At 44.7% G+C, this 22,135-nt stretch overlaps 1 protein-coding gene across 1 annotated transcript in view; it reads left to right on the forward strand.

Moving 5' to 3' along the window:
- The window catches only part of psmd1 (proteasome 26S subunit, non-ATPase 1), a 55,107-nt gene extending 37,215 nt beyond the window's left edge, over window positions 1-17,892 (forward strand). Inside the window, exons 18-25 of the mRNA XM_080769701.1 lie at window positions 3,170-3,286; window positions 4,976-5,078; window positions 10,129-10,298; window positions 11,746-11,838; window positions 12,150-12,236; window positions 13,739-14,035; window positions 16,121-16,271; window positions 17,696-17,892. Coding sequence (XP_080625827.1) covers window positions 3,170-3,286; window positions 4,976-5,078; window positions 10,129-10,298; window positions 11,746-11,838; window positions 12,150-12,236; window positions 13,739-14,035; window positions 16,121-16,267 — 1,014 coding nt within the window. The 3' untranslated portion in view covers window positions 16,268-16,271; window positions 17,696-17,892. The remainder of the gene's footprint in view (window positions 1-3,169; window positions 3,287-4,975; window positions 5,079-10,128; window positions 10,299-11,745; window positions 11,839-12,149; window positions 12,237-13,738; window positions 14,036-16,120; window positions 16,272-17,695) is intronic.
- The last annotated feature ends 4,243 nt before the right edge of the window (window positions 17,893-22,135 follow it).

Here is a 22,135-nt window from a genome sequence, read left to right on the forward strand (position 1 = left end):
CTACAGCACATCAGCCCCTCCCGGGAGAGTAATGATGTTGTGACGAGAGAAGTGGGTCACCTGTCCTTGCCGGGTGCAGTACTTAGTTTAGACTAGTCATTGGTTAGACCAGGCCTACAACCTATCTAAAACCCTAACCCTAACCTCCCACGGGGCAGCACACCTAAGCCTAAACTTAACCCTCTCCCAACCCTTAAAGCACCCCATACCAACCTTAATCCCGTCGTTTTAACGCACCCCTCACCAACCTTAATCCCGTCGTTTTAACGCACCCCTCACCAACCTTAATCCGGTCGTTTTAACGCACCCCTCACCAACCTTAATCCGGTCGTTTTAACGCACCCCTCACCAACCTTAATCCGGTCGTTTTAGCGCACCCCTCACCAACCTTAATCCGGTCGTTTTAGCACACCCCTCACCAACCTTATGACTAACCAATGACTAGTCTAACATTTATCATCATCTATCATTTATACACCTGGGACTTTAGATATTTGTATTGAAATGCTGCTCCTGTTATGTTATGCTGTATGCCAGGAAACATGCAGAGGATGGGATTTATTTGAGGCCTCCTTTACCACCCATTTCTTTGACATTGCTGATTCTGTGCCATTGTGAAAATTTAACCCGGGTCTTTGGACAACTTGTTGGAAAATATCTTCACCAAGAAAATGGTCAAGATGTTTAATGTATACTTCATCACACGATGGTGTAGCTCCCTGAAAATAAGTGTTTCACGAGGACGCAACACCGCCATGTGGCGGTGGGAGTATAACTTGGGCAAACCTCACGTGAGCTATTTGAAATAGCTCAATGTCAAAACATGGTCATTTGATACAGCTTTATAAATATGTATTAAGAATGAAAAATGGAAACTGTGGTCCAGTTTGTGTTCCACACCGATCCGTTTGTTTATGGAGCGCTTCAACCAGTCACTGTAGAATGAAAACTCACTCGAGCGCCACAAAAGCCGTTTGCAAAAAAACGGGAACATTGCGAGATATGACGGCGAGAGGGCCAAGACGGGGCACCCCATGTTCTGCTTCAACCTGCTCTGCTGATTGGCCCTGACAGTAAATACCTGCAATTAAAACCCCCGACTAACCAATCAGCAACAGGAAGTGGTATAGGCTGGTGTTGGCTTAACGCTCGGGACCATATCTCCGGCCGTTCGGTAGAGAGGGGAAAGCACGGTTTATTTTACTTCCCCCCGTGTTGTCCTCATTTGTTTCTCTTTCCTCGTCTGAGCGTGTGCCTCCCTCCCTCCGTGGGTTTGGCGGTGTGCGTTACAGTCATTACTGGCCCACAGCTGGCCCAGAACAAAAGGGGAAGTGGAGAAATTACTTAACCCATTTTGGGTCGGGAACCCCTTTTGGGGTGTCCGCATTATGTTATGCTTTAGCTATTGAAAAATAGCAGATCTACAAGCTCATAGCGCGCCACTCGGTGGCGCGCTATGAGCTTGTAGATCTGCTATTTTTGAAAAAAATCTAAGAACGACTGACATAGAAACATAGCTTTTTTCAGAAAACTGTCAGGATGTAGAAGACATTTTTTAGAATCTGATCTCAGGTCAGAATTGGTTAAAGTCAAGAGACTCTCCTCCTCATACACACAGCAGACCATGAGAAGAAACTGAAGATAGTTTGGCCTTGGCTGGATCATTCCACCACCATGCAGACTAAACCCAGAGAATACAGCCAGAGGGTTGGAGACGTTCCTTTAGGCTGTCTCGTTGTGATGACGAGACTCAGACAGCCATTGCTTATACCCATTACCTCAACCACACCACAAACATCTTTGTTTGACCGATGACCCTGTGTGTATCATCAAAGTGTGCTTTCATAATGGCTTCTGCAAAGAGGCAACATGGTCTCTCTGGCTCGGACCTTGTGATAAAGATCTGAAGTAAATGCATGTTTTTTTAGCAACCGACATTTTGGCCGCCGCACAGCTTTCTCCACAAGCCTTGCCTCTCCCAGGAACAGCACTCGAGGAATAATTCTCAGGAAAGCTCTGTATAAATGTGTGGGGTGAGGTCACTGTGATTTATACTGTGTGAATATGCTACAACGCTATCCCCCAGGAATGTATGTGTCCCCAAGGACTGTTTCCTTATAGCCTCAACTTCCATGGAGCCAGCCAGGGTTTTACCATGTATCCTCGAAAAAGAAAGCTAATGGCATTTGTCTTTTTGACATCTAAGAAATTGCATCTTTCACATAGAATAAGGATTTTAAGTCTAATGGAATTAATTGTTCAACTACTTCATTTGGCAGACATGCCCATGAGCAGTCCAGGAAACCTTTTTTATTTTGTCCCATCAGATAGATATATATATATATATATATGACTTAGTGAGCACTGAGCGGACACCTACACACAAGGCAGGATCAGAGTGGGCCACCACGGCCGTTTATTGTTACAGACTCGCTTTCAATAGCGCGGCATTAAATGCAAACTCAAAAATGTCTTTGTAATAACAGAAATCCTTCTCTCTCCTGGCGTCTGTCAGACAGGCAGGAATAGCAGTTAGTTTCCCTAACTGCGCCTATGCGCTGTATATAATCACACTCTGAATCCCCGGGCTGACGGGTACTTCGTTCCCTGTCAATATTCCCCTGGGGTATAGTGGAACTCTCTCTCGTAGTCACTACATATTCGTTCGGGGTGGCGGGTTACCTATAGAGGAGGAGAAAGACGGATTTGAATATGATGCTCGCATTCACATGGATATAAGCCTGGGCTGAGGGAATGGGTGAGATATCGCTTACCGCCGAGCATGCCCGAACTGTCCCTCTCAGAAGGTCAGTGGGGAATGAGCGCAGAGGCAGCCAGTCCTTCCCTTTTATCCTCCCCTGGAAGGTGTCCCAGGTGCATACGCTTGGCCTTGAACTGACAGGTAGGCGGGGTCGTACTTCTGTCCAATGACGAGGCGGAGCAGGCGTGTTCTTCTGCCTCTTCCCCACTGGCTGTCTGGGCTAGTATGCTCACTGGGCGGCCGGTTGCCTAGCGACACCCCACAATACATTAAGACATAAACTTGGAAAAATGGAGGCAAGATAATGAAATGATGAATGATAATAAGTAATGCCACAACAAGAGTATTTCCTCCTCTCCTTTGATCGTATCTGCATTACCATTGATCACCCTCTGCTTTATCTCTCAGGAGGCGATCAACCTGCTGGAGCCCATGACCAATGATCCAGTGAACTACGTCAGACAGGGAGCCCTCATCTCCTCTGCCCTCATCATGATCCAACAGACTGAAGTCACCTGTCCCAAGGTATGTATAACGTGATCCTCCTGAGTCCCTCTGTGATTGAAGAGGTCAGGGTTTGTTTCCCTGGCCCGGGTCATACCAAAGACTATAAAAATAAGACCCAATGCCTCCCCCCTGCTTGGTACTTTTACACTCAATCCAACCCTTGATGCCAAGTCCCTACGACATACTAGCTTACTCACTTATTTACAGATTACTTGTTAAAGTTTAGCGATGGAGAGTAATGGGAAGAACAGTTTGGAAATGCACACGTGAAAATGAATCGAGTTACGTTTTAATAAAGCAATGTCACTGAGCAGAGGGAAGATGTCTGTCCCTCCCGTGCCGTAACGGCGCACAGTGCATCATACTCTATATGGCGTTGTCACATAAAGTTAAGACATGCCAGAGCCATGTTTCACAGACAACGGTATAGTTTTGAGCTCACTGTGGTATGTGGGATTGAGCAAGAGCACTTTTGAAGAGTTAGGAGGCATTATACCCACAAACTGTGTTTACTCTTTGGCCCCAGCCTGTGTAATTGCTAGCTCTGCCCTCTTTCTGTTGCACTCAGCACTCTTAATGTCAATGTTAATGAGATTGGTGTGGCTCGTGAGTGATGGGGGTGTGTGTGTGTGTGTGTGTGTGTGTGTGCGTGGTACTGTTTATGTACACACTGCTGGCGACCAACCAACCACCACCTAGACTTTTATTATCCCATTTTTATTTTCATGTCGTACACCTGTAGTATATTATGTAACATAAACATTCTTACTCTTGTGCTCTCTCTCTCTCTCTCTCTCTCTCTCACACACACACACACACACACACTGCAGTGCTGTTGTGTTGAATCATGGCCTTCTTCCCCAAATCAGTTTGAAGGTGTGACTAATCATTGGAAGGCAAATCTTACACTCGAAATATCTCAATACCGTTGATTACACATAGAAATGTGAATTTGCCTGCCATTCTCCACAAACAAGGCGGCTCGTGGAATAACTCAACTCTCGGATAGGAATTCCGCTTGTCCATGAAGCCGAGCCGTGTCTGCATTCGAGCCATGTTACACCGGCCCTGAATACTCTGTAATAAGCATGAGAGGGGAAACATAAAATGGAGCTTGGAAAATAAACTAAGAATTACCCTCTCTTAAAGTGGCACTCATGAAACCCCTTTCTTTTTTCGTTTTAAATATATAAATCATTGTGCTCTTAAGGTTATTAAAGGATAATAAGGGAGTCACAGGCTTAATGTCAGTCCTAGCTGTGTGCCTTGGCAAGCATTGTCGGCCACGAAAGGTTTCCCAGATGTTCAAATAAAAATGTTCTCAGGTAGATTCAATTCTGACAGACGCCTGCTTTACATCCAAACAGTGGACTTAGCTACATATACTGTACATTAACACAACGTCAAAGTGGTGTCTGAGATTTAAAGGCCCACATCCAGCATTTCAGTATGGATGTGTAGTGTTGTATTCATAGATTCACATAAAGGGTTCAACTTAAACATTCCAATTGCAACTTCTAGCCCTTTCTAACAGGTTTGACCTTAATATGTTATTGTTGTGTTGTTAGCACGGTCTCTGCGGAACGTCTAACCTCCTGCAGAGCCATGCTTGTATTTTATGGACGTTTTCAAACGAAGCGTACGGGAGGGAGGGACGTTGCAGTTACATACTTACATTGTGCTTTGTCTCTGTTGTGTTCGTCCCAGGTGAACCAGTTCAGGCAGCTGTATTCCAAGGTGATCAATGACAAACACGATGACGTCATGGCAAAATTCGGCGCTATCCTGGCACAGGGCATCCTGGATGCAGGTCAGTCTCATTTTCAATAACTGAATCCTATTGGGTTTTGTGAAAAGTCTGGAACTGTGAGACTAGAATTAGTGTCTTTTGTGTAACTAAGTGTATATCATGGGGGGGGACTTATTTAGTCACAACAGGCTTTGATTTGGACATGTTGAAAATTGTGGAAAATGGCAAATCTACAAGCATGTTGTAGATTAGGGACTTCCCCCACTTCTTCTTCGTTGGTTTTTATTTTGACTCGAACGGGGGGGGGGGGGGGGGTGGCTTCCGATCATAGACTGTAACGGTAGCCACGCCCCTCAGAACATACGCGACTTTATGGTAATTTTTTTAATAAATGGGCCCATCTTTTTTCCAAAAAGAATATTATGACATGAGAAATGAAACTTTAAACTAGTGACTGGAAGCAGAAAGTATTCATGACCATGTTTATTAAGGTAATACAGTCTAGGTGAAGTTGGGCCCAAATACATGGACTTCTATGGAGCTATGGGTTTTTTTTGGGCCCAATGACTGCGCCACAACAGGCCATTATATGAACTTTCAGGAAGTCCCGATTTCCTCAGTGGCTTCACAAAATATCTGTCTGACTGCCCCCCTGGTTGTGAGCTTGTAGATCTCGGCCACTGTCACTACTTGTACGAGTCGGTTTTGTACAACGAAGTACGCCGTTAATTTACGGAAAAACATAAAAAGGTGAAATACGGACGTGTGTGTGTGTGTGCGTGCGTGCGTGCGTGTGCGTGCGCCTTGAATCAATTTGAATCCTGAGTCCTCACACAGAACCCTGGACAGCCCACACCCTCTCTCTCTCTCCAGCTGACCACCCTGCACTCACTCTGGAACAAATCATGTTAAGGTGCATTAGCGCCTGGCAGCTCCAGCCTCCAGCTCGGGGCCATATGGCCCCGGTCGCTATTCCTCCAGTGATTGCTGTTTGTCTGATGGCCTCCGTGTTTGTGTGTGCATGTGTTTGTGGACACGTCGAGCGGCACACACACAGCGTGTGTTTGTGTGTGTGTGCGTGCGAGGTCCCGAAGGGCTGCACATCATCACATGGGTGTATAATATATACACAATGTGCTCTCGAACACACACACACACACACACACACACACACACACACACACACACACACACACACACAGATCATGCATTGAATTTACCAAAAACACACAGCGCTTGTGCGCATGCACCATGTGTTTTTGTAAATCCAGTGCATGATTCTACCCCCCCCCCCCTCCACACACACACACACACACACACACACACACACACACACACACACACACACAGTCTGTGTTAACCCATTTAGGACTGAAGGCGGTTAAAAAAAAAAAGGCTTCTAAATCCTAATAGTTTTCTGAAAAACCCATGTTTCTATGTCAGTGGTGCTCAACCTTTTTCATGTCAAGGACCCCCAGAATTATCTCTATTGGTCCACAGACCCCCCATCTCAAAATATGTAGTTCCAGGGACCCCCCAGAAGCCAATATTTTTAGTTAAAAATGTTCGCTCTGAAATATATATTCAAAGATTTGTGACACATTTTTACGACTTTTCAAAAATAGCAGACCTACAAGCTCGTAGCGCGCCACTCGGAGCTTGTAGATCTGCTATCTTTCAATAGCTAAAGTATAACATAATGCTTAGTTAAAACACCAAAAGTGGTTCCCGCACAGTCTGTGTTAAGCTAGACAGAAAGCAGCAATCTGCCTGTGTGTTTACACTGTGCTGTCCAAATACACTATCAGGTGTTGCAAATTTACCCCCAAGTCGAGAACCATCTGAAGTAGTGCTTTTTCAACCCTTTCTGGACCAGGGCCCACTTCAAAAGTCTGGGGAGCGTTCAGATGGCCCACCCATCTGTCCACTTAGCATGGTGTTCGACCTCATTTTTCAAGGTTTTAAATAAATACAATTCCATTACTTTTTTTTGTTAAACGTATTATTGCATACGCTTTTTGATGTTATATTATCAATAAAATCCACATACACAGTACACACAACTTTCATTCTAACACATACAGTTTTCACACTCTTTTGCGTGAGATCTTCCAGATGAGATCTGACCACGGGGTCATTAAGCAGATAGCAGACTCCCTTCCTCCTCACCTCCATGTCGCGAACATGGACACACACACACACACACACACACACACACAGAACGCGCTGTCTGACTCTGGGTACAGGACGGGTGAACTATAAAACACATGCTGGCTGCCTGGGTGAATGCCAGAGCTAAGGCATGGTGGTGTTTTAGTGTGGTGGTTATGAGACGTGTACTGGAGTGTGTTGTCTGAGGGGCCAGGGTACATGTATTTAATGTGACGGGCAGAAGCCAATAAAGATCCATTTCACGATCTCTGGTGCTTATTACACTGGGGTTGTGACCAAAATCCCTCTTTTTCACTTATTCCAATGCTTAATGATCTCAATCCTCTGTCTCTGGCACTCTACCCTCTCTCACTAGCATCTCTCATCCTCTCTGCCTGATTCACTCTCTCTCACTAGCATCTCTCATCCTCTCTGCCTGATTCACTCTCTCTCACTAGCATCTCTCATCCTCTCTGCCTGATTCACTCTCTCTCACTAGCATCTCTCATCCTCTCTGCCTGATTCACTCTCTCTCACTAGCATCTCTCATCCTCTCTGCCTGATTCACTCTCTCTCACTAGCATCTCTCATCCTCTCTGCCTGATTCACTCTCTCTCACTAGCATCTCTCATCCTCTCTGCCTGATTCACTCTCTCTCTAGCATCTCTCATCCTCTCTGCCTGATTCACTCTCTCTCACTAGCATCTCTCATCCTCTCTGCCTGATTCACTCTCTCACTAGCATCTCTCATCCTCTCTGCCTGATTCACTCTCTCACTAGCATCTCTCATCCTCTCTGCCTGATTCACTCTCTCACTAGCATCTCTCATCCTCTCTGCCTGATTCACTCTCTCTCACTAGCATCTCTCATCCTCTCTGCCTGATTCACTCTCTCTCACTAGCATCTCTCATCCTCTCTGCCTGATTCACTCTCTCTCACTAGCATCTCTCATCCTCTCTGCCTGATTCACTCTCTCTCACTAGCATCTCTCATCCTCTCTGCCTGATTCACTCTCTCTCACTAGCATCTCTCATCCTCTCTGCCTGATTCACTCTCTCTCTAGCATCTCTCATCCTCTCTGCCTGATTCACTGTCTCTCACTAGCATCTCTCATCCTCTCTGCCTCTCTCCATCTTTCTGTCTCTACACCACTGATCTGCTCTTTGTTCATGCTCGGATATGGTTGAGACTATCGATTATCGTGACGATCTTTCTATTGATTACTCTTTCGATTAAACAAATGATTGAGAAGCACATTTTGATGTGTTGCTTTTCGACAATTGAGCACATTTATTAATTACTTTTCTACTAGAAGCTTTGGTCGTACTGAAGTTTTAGTCGCCTGTGTGGAAACACAGACACACACACACACACACAAATGAAATGAAATGAAGGCACAATCGCCACCACCTTGAAATGGCTTTCTCTACTCTCTGACTCATCAATTACCGATTGAATCCAAAATGTTTGATCCAACATTTCTCGACATATCCCGAAGAGCTCCCCGCAAGACGGACTCTAGCCCATCTCTTCCTCTCCTAAGACCGACTCTAGCCCATCTCTTCCTCTCCTAAGACCGACTCTAGCCCATCTCTTCCTCTCCTAAGCCAAATGCTTGCAAACGTTCCAGTTTTAAGAGCCTCATAATCAACTTGAGTTGTGCCATGCCCAACCATGTCCACACACATGCTGGAGTGACTCACCCAGCAAAGACACCAGTAAATCCATTGGACCGGAGTGGTGGAGATGACACACAAACCGAGTCTTGGAATGACCCGGCAGACACACCATCCTCCCTTCCATGACATCAGAACGGCAGAGCGGGCTGAAAGCGAGGAAACGAAATGATTTAAGCCCTATTGTCTGTGTTGATCTGGCGTTGGAGGCCGTTTCCACTGGGCGACGGTTATGGGAGATCTATTGGTGTCGACCGGAGCATGGCGACTCCCTAGTAACCCCTTGTTTTCTCCTTTTATATATATATAGAGTATAAAAAGGGACAGATGACCCTGGTTTTCTTGGTGGTTCTCCCACCCCTCTTATCCTGTGCTTCCCTCCCATAGAGGTCAAGGGAGGTCTCTCGTTTATTGTGTCACCGTTAGCTGCAGCCCTCCACTCTTACTCATCACCTCCTCTTCAATCAACTCCTCTGACACGTGTGCACACTTACACTCGTGTGTACACACACACACACACACACACACACACACACACACACACACACTCATCTATCTTGCATGCACATCACACACATTTTCTCTCCCTCCCTCTGTCTGGCACTCTCGTGTGTGCACACTTTTATCAGGAAACGTCTTCAATCTATGCATCTCTGCAACCGGCATTGGCAGGTCATTGTTTGAGTGACCTTTTCAGGGAGGAGGTTACTTTCGGCTCTGCTTGTGTAATCTTACCGAGGCAGCAGTTCCTACATGCAGTGAATGACTAATGGTAACCTGAGTGGGTTGCTTGGCCTGAAGATCACCCATTAAGTCCACCTACTTTTGGCCAGCCTTTCACTGAAGTGCCTCCTGTAAGCTTAGCACTTTAGACTGCTTTTTTCACATTTTAAAGTGAGGAACGGGATGTCGTTCAAATTTAAATCAACCGAATTGGACCTAGCTCCAAGGATGGTGGTTTATGTACAACAGGCAGACACAACAGCCATATTCCCATCATGTTACATCAACATGTGATCTTGTAGATTGGCTATTTTAACTATTCAAAAATGTTTTTCAAAATTGTAAAAAAAAAAAAAAAAAAGTCAAAGAAGTTTAGGGATAAGGGGTTTAGCATGGACGGAAATAGAGCCCTTTACTTTGGTTTATTTTTGTGCATCGTTGCACAAAATGCATGTTGGTAATTGCGTAAAGGTAATTCTATATAAATGTTCCAACTTGAAATTGTCGTAATTGTCGTAACATCCACATTCTGTAATCGTTCTTTCTCTCGCCCGTTCCAGGTGGACGTAATGTGACCATCTCTCTTCAGTCCAGGACGGGCCACACACACATGCCGTCAGTAGTCGGTCTGCTGGTCTTCACCCAGTTCTGGTTCTGGTTTCCCCTTTCCCATTTCCTGTCGCTGGCCTTCACACCCACCGCCATCATCGGACTGAACAAGGACCTCAAGGTACGTGCTTGGCCAGACTGTGGGTGTGTGTGTGCATGCACGCACGCACACACGCACAGATTCATGTGCATATTATTTGTGCCTAATTCTGCGTGTGTGGCATTCTCCAAATGTATTGAGAGGGTTCGGAGATGGAAAAGTAAGTCACATTTAAGCACACACTATATCAAAGCAACAACCAAAATGTATCGCATGTCCAGAAACTAAAGCTTTTTTTTTTTGCAAAAAGGGTGAAGTTTCCCTTTAAGTAGATTCATATGGTTATATCGTACAAGCAAAGGCGACGGCAAACTGTATGTAGCGAGTGAGTGGATGCATGGGCAACTCCAAACATGTCACCTGACCATATGCCTTTTGTCCCGGCAATAGTGAATAGCCTAATATAAAAAAAACAATCAACATGGAATTTATTTCTCATTACTGTAATGCATTAGATGTGAGTTAACGTGTGCATTCACCAGCGAGAATCGAAGCTCGATGCAGCCATCAGATGCAACGTTGGCAGGGAGCACCTTCTCATTGTCAGCACAATGCTCATTAAATGCAATGCTCAAAAGAGACTCTGTGCAGCAGAGAATGAGGTGAACTATAGAGTGATTGTAATGAAAATGCCTTCTAGTCAATATGTCCTGCAGCACAACCCATCTTCTGGAGTCATTTATTGTCTGGGCCATTTTGTACACTGGGTTCTGTTCGCTTTGCCACTCTGCATTTCTGGTTTCGAGAGAATCGGCAGATTTCAAAAACGGTCTGTGTGCGTGCGACGTGCGTCTATGTGTGTGTGTTGTGGAAATGACCGGATATGGGTTTGGATTAGGCAGACTGAATCGGATGGATGGTTAAAAAATGGAAGCCAGGCTTTCCACAGGTGTGATGCAGGATTAGCAGCTCTGTGATCAGAAGGCTGTCTGCAAACGCAGTGCAGGTCAAAGTGGGGACTGGACCGTATATGGATGCATATTTGGACTGGTTGACGGTAGTACTGATGCTCCATGAGTCCAAGATCCCAGGCATTGACGGTGATAAAATGCACTAGTGAACAAACCATAAAACGCGAAATAAATAAAATACAATTGTAGGTTAAAACTGTGACACTGAACATCTATACATTCTATATAAAATACCACCTACTCTAGTTCAATAAAGGGTGTGCGCATGCATAAAGTGAATGGGAAATCGAGTGGCAAAGTGACATGGCAAACTGAGTTTAACGTCGTTTAATGCAATCTGATGTTCGTGACTGTTCTGTTTGGCTGTCAAGGCCAGAAAGTAGTTTTTTGCAACTCAGTAGGCGTTCCTGCATAACTTCCGGGTTTGATGATGATGTCACGCGCATACCCTCTATAAACAAATCGTTGATAGTTAATAAACTTTAAATATAATCACTGTACCACTATTTGGGACAATTTAACGGTTTAACGGAATGTTTTCTTTCTTTCTCCTGCAGATGCCAAAGGTCCAGTATCGCTCTAACTGTAAGCCCTCCACCTTCGCCTACCCTCCGGCCCTGGAGGTGCCCAAGGAGAAAGAGAAGGAGAAGGTAACTGAAATAAATGCCCCTACGTCACTCTGTCTCAGGGGCCAAACGAGGCCCTCTGTCTCCACACCAGGCAGCTGGCCTGAAAAGAAAAATGTTCATCTCACTTATTTGTACATTTGGGTGTATTTAAAATGCTTCTTCTGAGGTTTTCATGACTTCATTCATTTGGCCGATTGTATTTAATTATTATTTCAACATCCCTGTCACCTTGGCTTAATGTATAGTTCACTCTGTCTAACATTTGAACTAAATAATTGGCTTCATGCTCTTTCTCCAACTCTGTGTTTCTTATTGTCTCTTCTGTCTCCCAGGTCTCTACTGCTGTTCTCTCCATCACAGCTAAAGCCAAGAAGAAGGAGAAGGAGAAGAAAGAGAAAGAAGAGGAAAAAATGGAAGTGGTGAGTGTCTGATCACACGAGAGCAGACCACACACACACACACACCAACCCAACCAGAAAGCGACACCTCTTCCTTCCACCCAGCGTCTTTGGTTTCCTCATTTTATTTGCTAGTTTGTTTGTTTTTATTGTTTTTCACATCAGTGAAAGTCTTCAGTTTGTGTTATAGTTAAAGGTTAGGAAGTAGCTTTTGTTTGTGCACTGGTCACAGTGGTCCCTTCCTCTCAAAGTTTACAAGCCACCGACTGTTTCATCACCCAATTAAGTTTTCTACAGTGCAATAGGTTACCTGGCTTGAAAAACAGGGAAATCTTTCCCATTGCAGACAACTTGCAACAGCTTTTATGTCTGCTGGGTGGTAATTTGTTCAAGATTATATAATAATGTGGTTCATAGCACTGGTGGCAATATTTCAACCGCTACGCTCCAGATTGCCACAGACTGAAGCGCACACTGACATTAAGTTTATTTCCTGACACACACACACACACACACACACACACACACACACACACGTGCAGTCGATCCTAATTCCTGAGGTCGATTTCATGCTGTTAAAATGCAGCAGAACACAACAAAGAATAAAGTGAATGCACATGCAAAACACATAAGAAGCAAGGTTTCACTTAAACAAAACCACAAAATGTAATTGTACTAATAAAATAAATAATGAAGATGCTGGTAGATAAATGGGAAATAATGTTTAGGCATCACTTAAAACTATTCCTGCAGGGTAAAGTCATTTAAGGTTAAAAGGGTCGGTCTTTACATGCTGTTAAGGCATCCCCAACCCATTTAACTGCCCTCAGATCTGCTGGGAGGCTCAGCTATAGTTCACTCGCACACATTCGACAGCGGCTGTCAGCCCCAGGTCCAGTACGTATTATCGTGTATAGCTTTCAGTGGTGCAGTTTGTCGGGACGTTAAGCAGCGTGTTTGATTAGCTCCACCATGCTAGTTTTGCATCCCTGGTTGGTGCTGAGAGAACGGGGCCTGGACTTGTCCAGACCACCTCACATCACAACATGTCTTGATTTATTTGGCTTGACTCTTCTATGGGCTCAGACAAAGCGGGTCGCTTCAGTTCACGTTTCGCCAGTTCTCGCCTCTTGGCCAGGTTATGTTGTAAAAGTCCTTGGTCTAACCTGATGGTGTCCAATCATGTGTTATCAATTGCAGCTGTTCTGTTACAGACACTACTCCAAATGATCGTGTGTGTGTGTGTGTGTGTGTGTGTGCACACAGTCTGCAAGGAGTAGAAATGCTTTGCTCTGAGACAGATTATTGTTAACTGGAGTTGCATACACTTATTGTTTTCTGAATTACCCAACACGCTGCAGACAAATCACTCGCTACCAAGGACAATCAATTTATAATCAATTTCTAACGAGAGAAAAATAAACAACCTTGTGAAAACTCGTTATCCCAGCAAAATTAGATGGATTCTCTGAAGCTAAAACAAAACCATTTTTGCTTTTCTCTCTGGTTTGGATGACATTCAGGAGGTGCAGGAGGCAGAGAAGGAGAAAAAAGAGGAGAAAATGGAGGTGGTGAAAAAGGAGGACAAAAAAGAAGAGAAAAAGGAGGACAAAAAAGAGGACAAAAAGGAGGAGAAAAAAGAGGATGAGAAGGAGAAGAAGGAGGAAAAAGAGAAGGAGAAGGAGAAGGAGAAAGAAAAGGAGAAGAAGAAAGAGCCAGAGCCCAACTTCCAGCTGCTGGAGAACCCGGCCAGGGTGATGCCGGCCCAGCTCAAGGTCCTGAACATGCCTGAGACCTGCCGGTACCAGCCCTTCAAACCGGTACGCTCAATCACATCAATATTAATAACATGCCTGAGACCTGCCGGTACCAGCCCTTCAAACCGGTACGCTCAATCACATCAATAATATTAACATGCCTGAGACCTGCCGGTACCAGCCCTTCAAACCGGTACGCTCAATCACATCAATAATAATAACATGCCTGAGACCTGCCGGTACCAGCCCTTCAAACCGGTACGCTCAATCACATCAATATTAATAACATGCCTGAGACCTGCCGGTACCAGCCCTTCAAACCGGTACGCTCAATCACATCAATAATAATAACATGCCTGAGACCTGCCGGTACCAGCCCTTCAAACCGGTACGCTCAATCACATCAATAATAATAACATGCCTGAGACCTGCCGGTACCAGCCCTTCAAACCGGTACGCTCAATCACATCAATAATAATAACATGCCTGAGACCTGCCCGTACCAGCCTTTCAAACCGGTACGCTCAATCACATCAATAATAAGCACTGTGTCAAAGTCATAAGCATCTCAGATCCATGATGAATCATTCTAAACTATAGGCATGTAACAATTCAACTCAACGCACGATAAATACAATTCGAATCACGATATTAGGTTCACGATACGATTTTACGATAACCTCTTTTCAATCCTGAGGTAGATAAGACAACCGTTTCAACTTTTCAATAGTCTGTAGCTACTAGCAAGCAAAAGAACCTTTTACACAAGTTTAACTCGATTGCAAGTTTAACTGCTGTTACTGTACATGTTTTGATTGAATCGATTTAAATTGTCATCAGTTTATATCGACATATAGATATACGATATATCGTTACGTTGCCTATTCTAAGCAGATTTTCACATTAACCCATTTTGGGCGGGAACCCCTGTTGGTGTTTTAAACATGTTATAATGTAGCTATTGAAAAATAGCAGATCTACAAGCTCATAGCGCGCCACCGAGTGGCGCGCTACGAGCTTGTAGGTCTGCTATTTTTGAGAAATCGTGAAAATATTTAGAAAAGGATTTTTTTTTTTTTATGTTGAGGTCAGGCCTAAATGGGTTAAACATCACGAGCACCAAAATACTGCAACTTAACAAAGGTTCTCAGATTTGGCCCACCACCACCAGACCCTGTAAAAAAGAGTCAGGAAACACCTGTTCTAGTGGGGTTGTGACGTGCAACACAAAGCATTTGAACCAGAGTTGAACCCATGATGTCACAGATGAATCCATTTCTATTTGGTATGCACACTAGCTTGCTGAACCACTGTCTCTCTCTCTCTCTCTCTCTCTCTCTCTCTCTCTCTCTGTGTGTTCCACTCGGGGCTGAGTCATGGTAGTTTACGCTGCTCTAAGCCCCATGTGAATACTTACATTTTTCCAGCTATTGCATAAGCACAAGTCCCATGTTGAGAGCGGGGGGGGGGGGGGGGGGGTTAACCCATTTAGGCCTGACCTCGAAATTTAAAAATAAACTGAGAAAACTCATGTTTCTATATCAGTGGTTCTCAATAACCCCCAAAAAATATATGTATTTGGCTGCCGACCCCCATCTGAAAATATGTAATTCCAGGGACACCCTCAGAAGCAAAGATTTGAGTTAAAAACGTTCGCTCTGAAAGAATATATATTCAAATGTTTCAAAAATAGCAGACCTACAAGCTCGTAGCGCGCCACTCAGTTGCACGCTATGAGCTTGTAGATCTGCTATTTGGCAATAGCTAAAGCATAACATAATGCTAACACCAAAAGGGGTTCTCGCCCAAAATGGGTTAAACAACTGTGGATTTAGTTTGTTCCACTGACTGAGAGAACCAAGAAGACATTGCACAGTAACATTCTTAGTTCTAATGTGACGCTGAACAGTGTACAAATGGAACCAAATGGACAAATTCCATTTGTGTACTAAAATAAACACTTTTATTGTGGCAAAGGTAGGGAACCTTGTCTGGCTATGTACCATTTACATTTTAGACCTTAAGCAGACGAAAGGTTTATTTACACTAACCCTTGTCGACTATGCGTACGTCTTGACATTGGCGTTACCTCAACCTGTGTGACTGACATTATCGCTGGTGTTTTTGTTTTCCCGTCTGTTCCACCAGCTGACCACCGGCGGCATCATCATCATGAGAGACACTAGCGAGGAGGAGGAGGAGCTAGTGGAGCCAGTCTCCGCCCACGGCCCCAAGATAGAGGAGGAGGAGCAGGAGCCCGAGCCCCCGGAGCCATTCGAGTACATCGACGAGTGAAAAGGCATGTCTCGCACAACCCGTCATACAGCAGGGCAATGGACGGAAATTACCCTCTTGGCCTGAATATAAGATGTTTTTTCCCCCAATGGAAATATCCTAAAAAACGGGGTCGTATTATAATCAGGGACTAGACTATTTGACAAATAGTCTAGTCCCCGATTATGTTCTTCTCAATGTTCTTTTTCCACAAATGAGTCTTGAAAAATGGGGGTCCTCTTATAATCGGAGTCGTCTTATATTTGGCACAATACGGGTATATCAAAACCCATATTTAGAACCAATAACTAATCTTAAAGCAGCACTATGCACCTTTTTTTTTTGAGTAAAATGTAACTTTCTGTATGGTAGTGCATGTTACAATGTAACTTTAACAATTGGGTTGATTGTGTTTGGTCTCCCTGCTCTTCTACTGAGACATTTAGATCGTGCCACAGGTCATGTCTCACTTACAGTAGGATCTGACATGACTTTTGACCTGATGGTCAAGGTGGTAAAAATGTCAGTTACATAGTACAGCTTTACTCTTGCTCGTGTTTTATATGGATCTACAGATATATAAATAGTTTACACAGATATATTGTAATAGATTGTTTTAATCGACTAAACCTGTATTATAATTTATACTTCATTGCACAATGATGGAAATGGCAAAAATAGCCGATTTGATTTCCTAGCTCACATTGCATTGATTGTCAATAATTGAACTGTGACCAAAACAATCGGATTAGGATCGGTTCCAGCATGGCAACCACGTAAGCCCTAAATATTTGTTGTACGACGAATAGAGAAAACCTTGAGTTCAGATTTTCCAGAGATAAGACGTACAGTAATGGTACGTCGCAAGCCCTCTGTTCCAAAGCCCAACCTACTTTCACCCATCACTACCTGAGGAATGTAAACATTCCTGGCATCTCTAAACGCTAGCTCTGAGGGCGAGCTCACCAACAAAGCTTGTTGCTTAATGAAGCCTGGCATCCATTGGTGTTTATGTTGGACTGGCATCACCTACCTCCCATGCAGAATCTCAGTGATGTGTGATGAGAGGGATGAGGTGTCAGAAACCAAATTAAGCATTGTTGCATACCGGTAGTCTGTCGTGCCTTTAGGAGGTTGTGGTGCCTCTCGACAGACACTACTAGTGAAGGCTGGTTCTGTTGCTGTGTCTTGTGCACTTGAAGTAATGTAATAACTGGTTCACTTAAAAAATAATGTAAGGCCAATTCACTCAACAGAGAGGTTCTAGTCAGGCTCATGATGTTGTTTTAATCAAAGTGTGTAAAATTAGGAACGTGGTTTTGAAATGTGTGCTTATGGCGTGATAGGGGGAGTTTTAGTGTAACTGGCAATAAAATCTGTTTTCAAACAAAGATTGAGGTTCAAAAAAAGTGTAGGATTTAACACTATTGTGTTCTTTCTGTTCCTCAGGTGGTGTTACGAAACAACTGATGTTCCAGCATGTGTTCCCCATTTTGCATCCATCTCTCCTACCCACTTCTCCCTATCCCTCCTCTCTCCTACACGTTGCCTCCCTGTACAGACAGGGCATGTTTTACATACTTTTTGTTTAAAATGTTCATTTTTTCTGTTGGTACAATAAAAATAAAAAATGATATATATTGGAAGGCTGGTTGTCATGTGTTTATTCGAGTTGCTAATCCTGTACTTTTCCACTGGTTTACATTTTCAGCACTTACTATATACCAGCAGCTGCTGCTGTAGTGATTCCTCCTCCCTGCCATCTACAACTACGGAACTCCTGTTGAACTCCCAAAAGCCCACATTAAGCAGATGTTCCATGTGGGCCTCAAAGTTGAGGTGGAGATCCATTCCGACACCCAGGTTGGTGACGACAGATGATAGGGGAAGGTCCTGGCCAGAGAAGGTGATGGTGGTTATGGGGAAATGTCAGTATCATGGATAGCGACATGGTCGGGTAAAACACCAGACTACAGAGTAATCCATGACCGTTTTAAACAAAGTAGGACAAACTAGACCGATCATGTCAGGTCGAAAACCAATTGTAGTCACTAGAGGCGAAATAGCCTCCTAAGTGGGTGCTGGTGTCTGACAGAACATCTCGTGAATGTCCTATGGTGCTCCTAGTGTTGCAGGGACAGAGAAAAGTCGATTTTCTTCATCTTGGGAATATTGTGTGGCTTGTGACGAGCGGGTCCAACATTTATTACAGTGACACTAAATCGTTCAGAAGCTCTTCCATTGGAATGAATGGACTCCAACCTGCTTCCGGTCTCCTATTAGTACTATGCACGTGAAGTAAACCTGATATGGCAGGTCTTTGTCTTGGGTTGAAACCATAGACTGTAAAAAAATATGGACAAAGCGTTCTCCGGGTCTGATATGGACGTAAAATGAAGCCTGTCAGTCCTTGAATTGTAAGTCGCCATCTTTCTAGATCCGTTTGGGCCCAGCTGGCCCAGACAATGAGGCGGGACTTCTTCGTTGGTTTTTATTTTGACTCGAGTGGGTGGGGAATCCCGATCATAGACTGTAACGGTAGCCACGCCCCTCAGAACATACGCAACTTTATGGTCATTTTTTTAATAAATGGGACCATCATTTTCCAAAAAGAATATTAGGACATTAGAAATGAGACTTTAAACTAGTGACTGGAAGCAGAAAGTATTCATGACCATGTTTATTAAGGTAATACAGTCTAGGTGAAATTGGGCCCAAATACATGGACTTCTATGGGGCTATGGGTTTTTTTGGGCCCAATGACAGCGCCACAACAGGCCATTATATGAACTTTCAGGAAATCCCGATTTCACAAAATATCTGTCTGACTGCCCCCCTGGTTGAAACGTTGTGAGACACGTACCAGACTATAGACTGATCCCAGTGATCCATGGCAGTTTAAAACATTAAACAAACACCAGACTATAGACTGATCCATGTCTTAAACATAGTAAAACATACTGACATGATACTGAACCACTAACTGCAGTGAATATGTTTAAGAACTACTTTAATGACTTTGGTGCTTAATGATTATGGTGCTGACTATTTTAATGACTGGTACTAATTTATTTCTGACTAAGTATTAGTGACTGGTACTGACAATACGAATGACTATGCTAACTATAAAGACACCACACTTTATTTGATTATATTCGTGACAAACGCAAGCACCCATCAACTGATTTTGCATTAACGTTCTTGTCATTTAAATTACACATCAGGAATACAAATAATGCCACGTTGACTCCTGAAGTCCTATAGTCCAAATACAGGGGTGTGTTTGTGTGTGTGTTAGTCCCAGTTACCCTCTAGTCACCCTGCTTTTTAGGAAAGCGTGAACAAAATGCCCAGCCGTCACTTTCCCCTGAGGTTTTTTCGAACACACAACGCCATACAAGGCGAAAATGTGTCTTTGTGGCACTCGGTCAGACATTCCAAGCCCGCCGTGGACTCTGGAGTGCAGTTAAAGGCAGTCACTGGAGCGCCGTCTGTCGGGAAACCAACAAACCAACAGGAGGAGGTGATTGAAGGAAAGGAGGAAGAGATGATGGGTCCATGTGAGCAGGCACCGCACACATGCCTTCAGCCATGGAGTCATCGTCTGCACAGCTGTGGCGATGAGTAAGCCTCGATGAAAGCGTGGCGAGATCAACCCAACCGCTGTCGCTTTATAACGCTAAACAAGCACACCCACCACCACATGGCAATGGCCAGGGAAGTTATCTGTGGAGTCGGGGGTGGGTGTACAGCCACAGGCGTGTAGAACAAGGGTCAGGGCTCCACAGAGTGTTGGCTTGACTTATGGGGCCAGCGAGTGATGCGTTGGTGGTCCGTGATATGGACCTCTGTGTGAAGGGCAGGCTGTTTTGACTGTGGATGTGACCTCAGATATTAACCGGGGGCGGGATATTGTGGCTTTTGGCTGAAGTAGCCTTTTTCCTCATAAATATCCTGATATCTCTCTCCGTAGCTAAAAGATAGCGATGGTTCAGGTCAGTAGGACCTCCCACGAGGAGCAAGTATACCGTGTGAAGCAACGTGAGTTTGACGTGGTCAACATGCCGTTCAGCCGCTCTCATGTGTGCAACACATCTCTCAGTAGGTAGTAATGATCTCTGTTGACATTCACTGGACCCAATGATGGGTTCATGTCTGTTTCAGTCGGGAAATGTCTGGAAGCTCAGTTTAGCCTCTGGTCCCATTGCTTCATGTGTGTCTAGACTGGTATTCAAACCACTTCATGTTTTAGTGAACTGTTAATGAACTTGGGCTGTTACATTTAAGCCGTCCCTGATTCATTGCTTCTGCACAGGATGTTGGATACTATATTTGTCTCTATTATAAATACATTTGACACTTAAAGAGGCCGGAGTGGGAGGGTGTCGGGGGGGGGGGGGGGGGGGCAGGTGGATTGCATGCTGTACCTTCTAGGTTCTAGCAGTGAAGAAAGTAGAAAAGAGAGGTGACTAATATTGAATGAATCGATGTGTGCATTTTCTTCTGATATTCTCAAACCTATGTATATTAAAATGTCCTTGTGGGTCAACGGTGGGTGGACGTCACTCACACACGTAACATCCGAACTTTGGCAACACTCATAGTTACTGGTACACTGGACGTTGTTGTACCTATCTGATTTGTAACTAACTATTATAACTAGAGAACTGCTGTACAAGTGGTGCGCTGCTCTCACGTGAAGTAACTCTGCCACATTTAGTTCTGCAGGGCTTATGGCTGGTTGCGGTCGCCCTCTGTAACATCACTGGTTTTCCTTCGTTCTTTCAAACTCATGCAGGTGATTGAGTTCCGTCTGTCGAGCCAAATCTTTGATCCAGCGGGCCTCAAACAGTTCACCCCCCCCAAGGCCGCAGTCCTCCATCGAGCGTCTCTTTAGCTGAGAGAGGAATTGGCAGACAACAGCGGTGCAGCACCATCAGTGGAGACATTGTTGCCTCCACCTGTTTGAGCGCACCAGGAAGCACGGCCAGTTCCCTGTCGGTTGCCACAAGCGTTGTGTGTTTACCCGACCCTGGCTCGCCCCCATGACCAACGTTTGGAGTGTGTTGACGGACGCCTGGACCCTTTGAGTCCTCCAGATAGGACAACCTATGTCAAAACAGTCTGAAGAGTTATATAATACTCCCTGTGGTCGCTGGCACCCCCAACTAAGAACAGCTGCACAGTGAAATCCTCAGTCTTCATTTAACTCTGTAATAACAGTGGACACATTCTACCCATATGGGTAAGTTAACACTGAGGATTTTACTATGTCTAAACACTATTGTTCCCCCAGGGCTGCACTTCATCAATTATCACCTTATCCAAGTCCCTCAGCTCTGCACTTGGTTTCTATTAAACGTGCGTGTGCGTGCGCGCATCACATCTTTCCCATTATGTGCAGAGGGACATCTCACTCACGCGCATGGGGAGGGGGGGGGGGGGGGGGGGGGATAGAAAATGTTACTCAGCTGATACCAACTATAAGCCGCTATAACCTACCTTTTAGGGGTGGCAGAGTGGCTTGAAGAGGCTGTAAGCCTAATACAGGCCTATCCCCTTCACACCCCGGCGTTACATTGGTGACCTGGTCGGGGGCGGAGGCTTATCCTCTCCCCCGGGGGGGGGGGAATTCCCCTTTAGGCTAGTGGGGACGATGCTTGGCTCCGTTTAGTTTCCATGTGGGAAACCCAGGTTCGAATCCCGGATGTTACATTTTGTATGGAGGTAAAAAAAAAAGAAAAAAAAAGACCATGAGAAAAGGACTGTCGGGGTCGGGAACCAGCTGCAGTCCAGACCAGACCTGACAATGGTGGTATAGTTAGAGATGGAGCAATAGGCACATTTTCCCCCTACCTGGGGTGACCCACTGGAATGACGTACTGGCTG

The sequence above is a fragment of the Protomyctophum bolini genome, assembly GCF_963924005.1.
Source record: "Protomyctophum bolini genome assembly, chromosome: 8".
NCBI lineage: Eukaryota > Metazoa > Chordata > Actinopteri > Myctophiformes > Myctophidae > Protomyctophum > Protomyctophum bolini.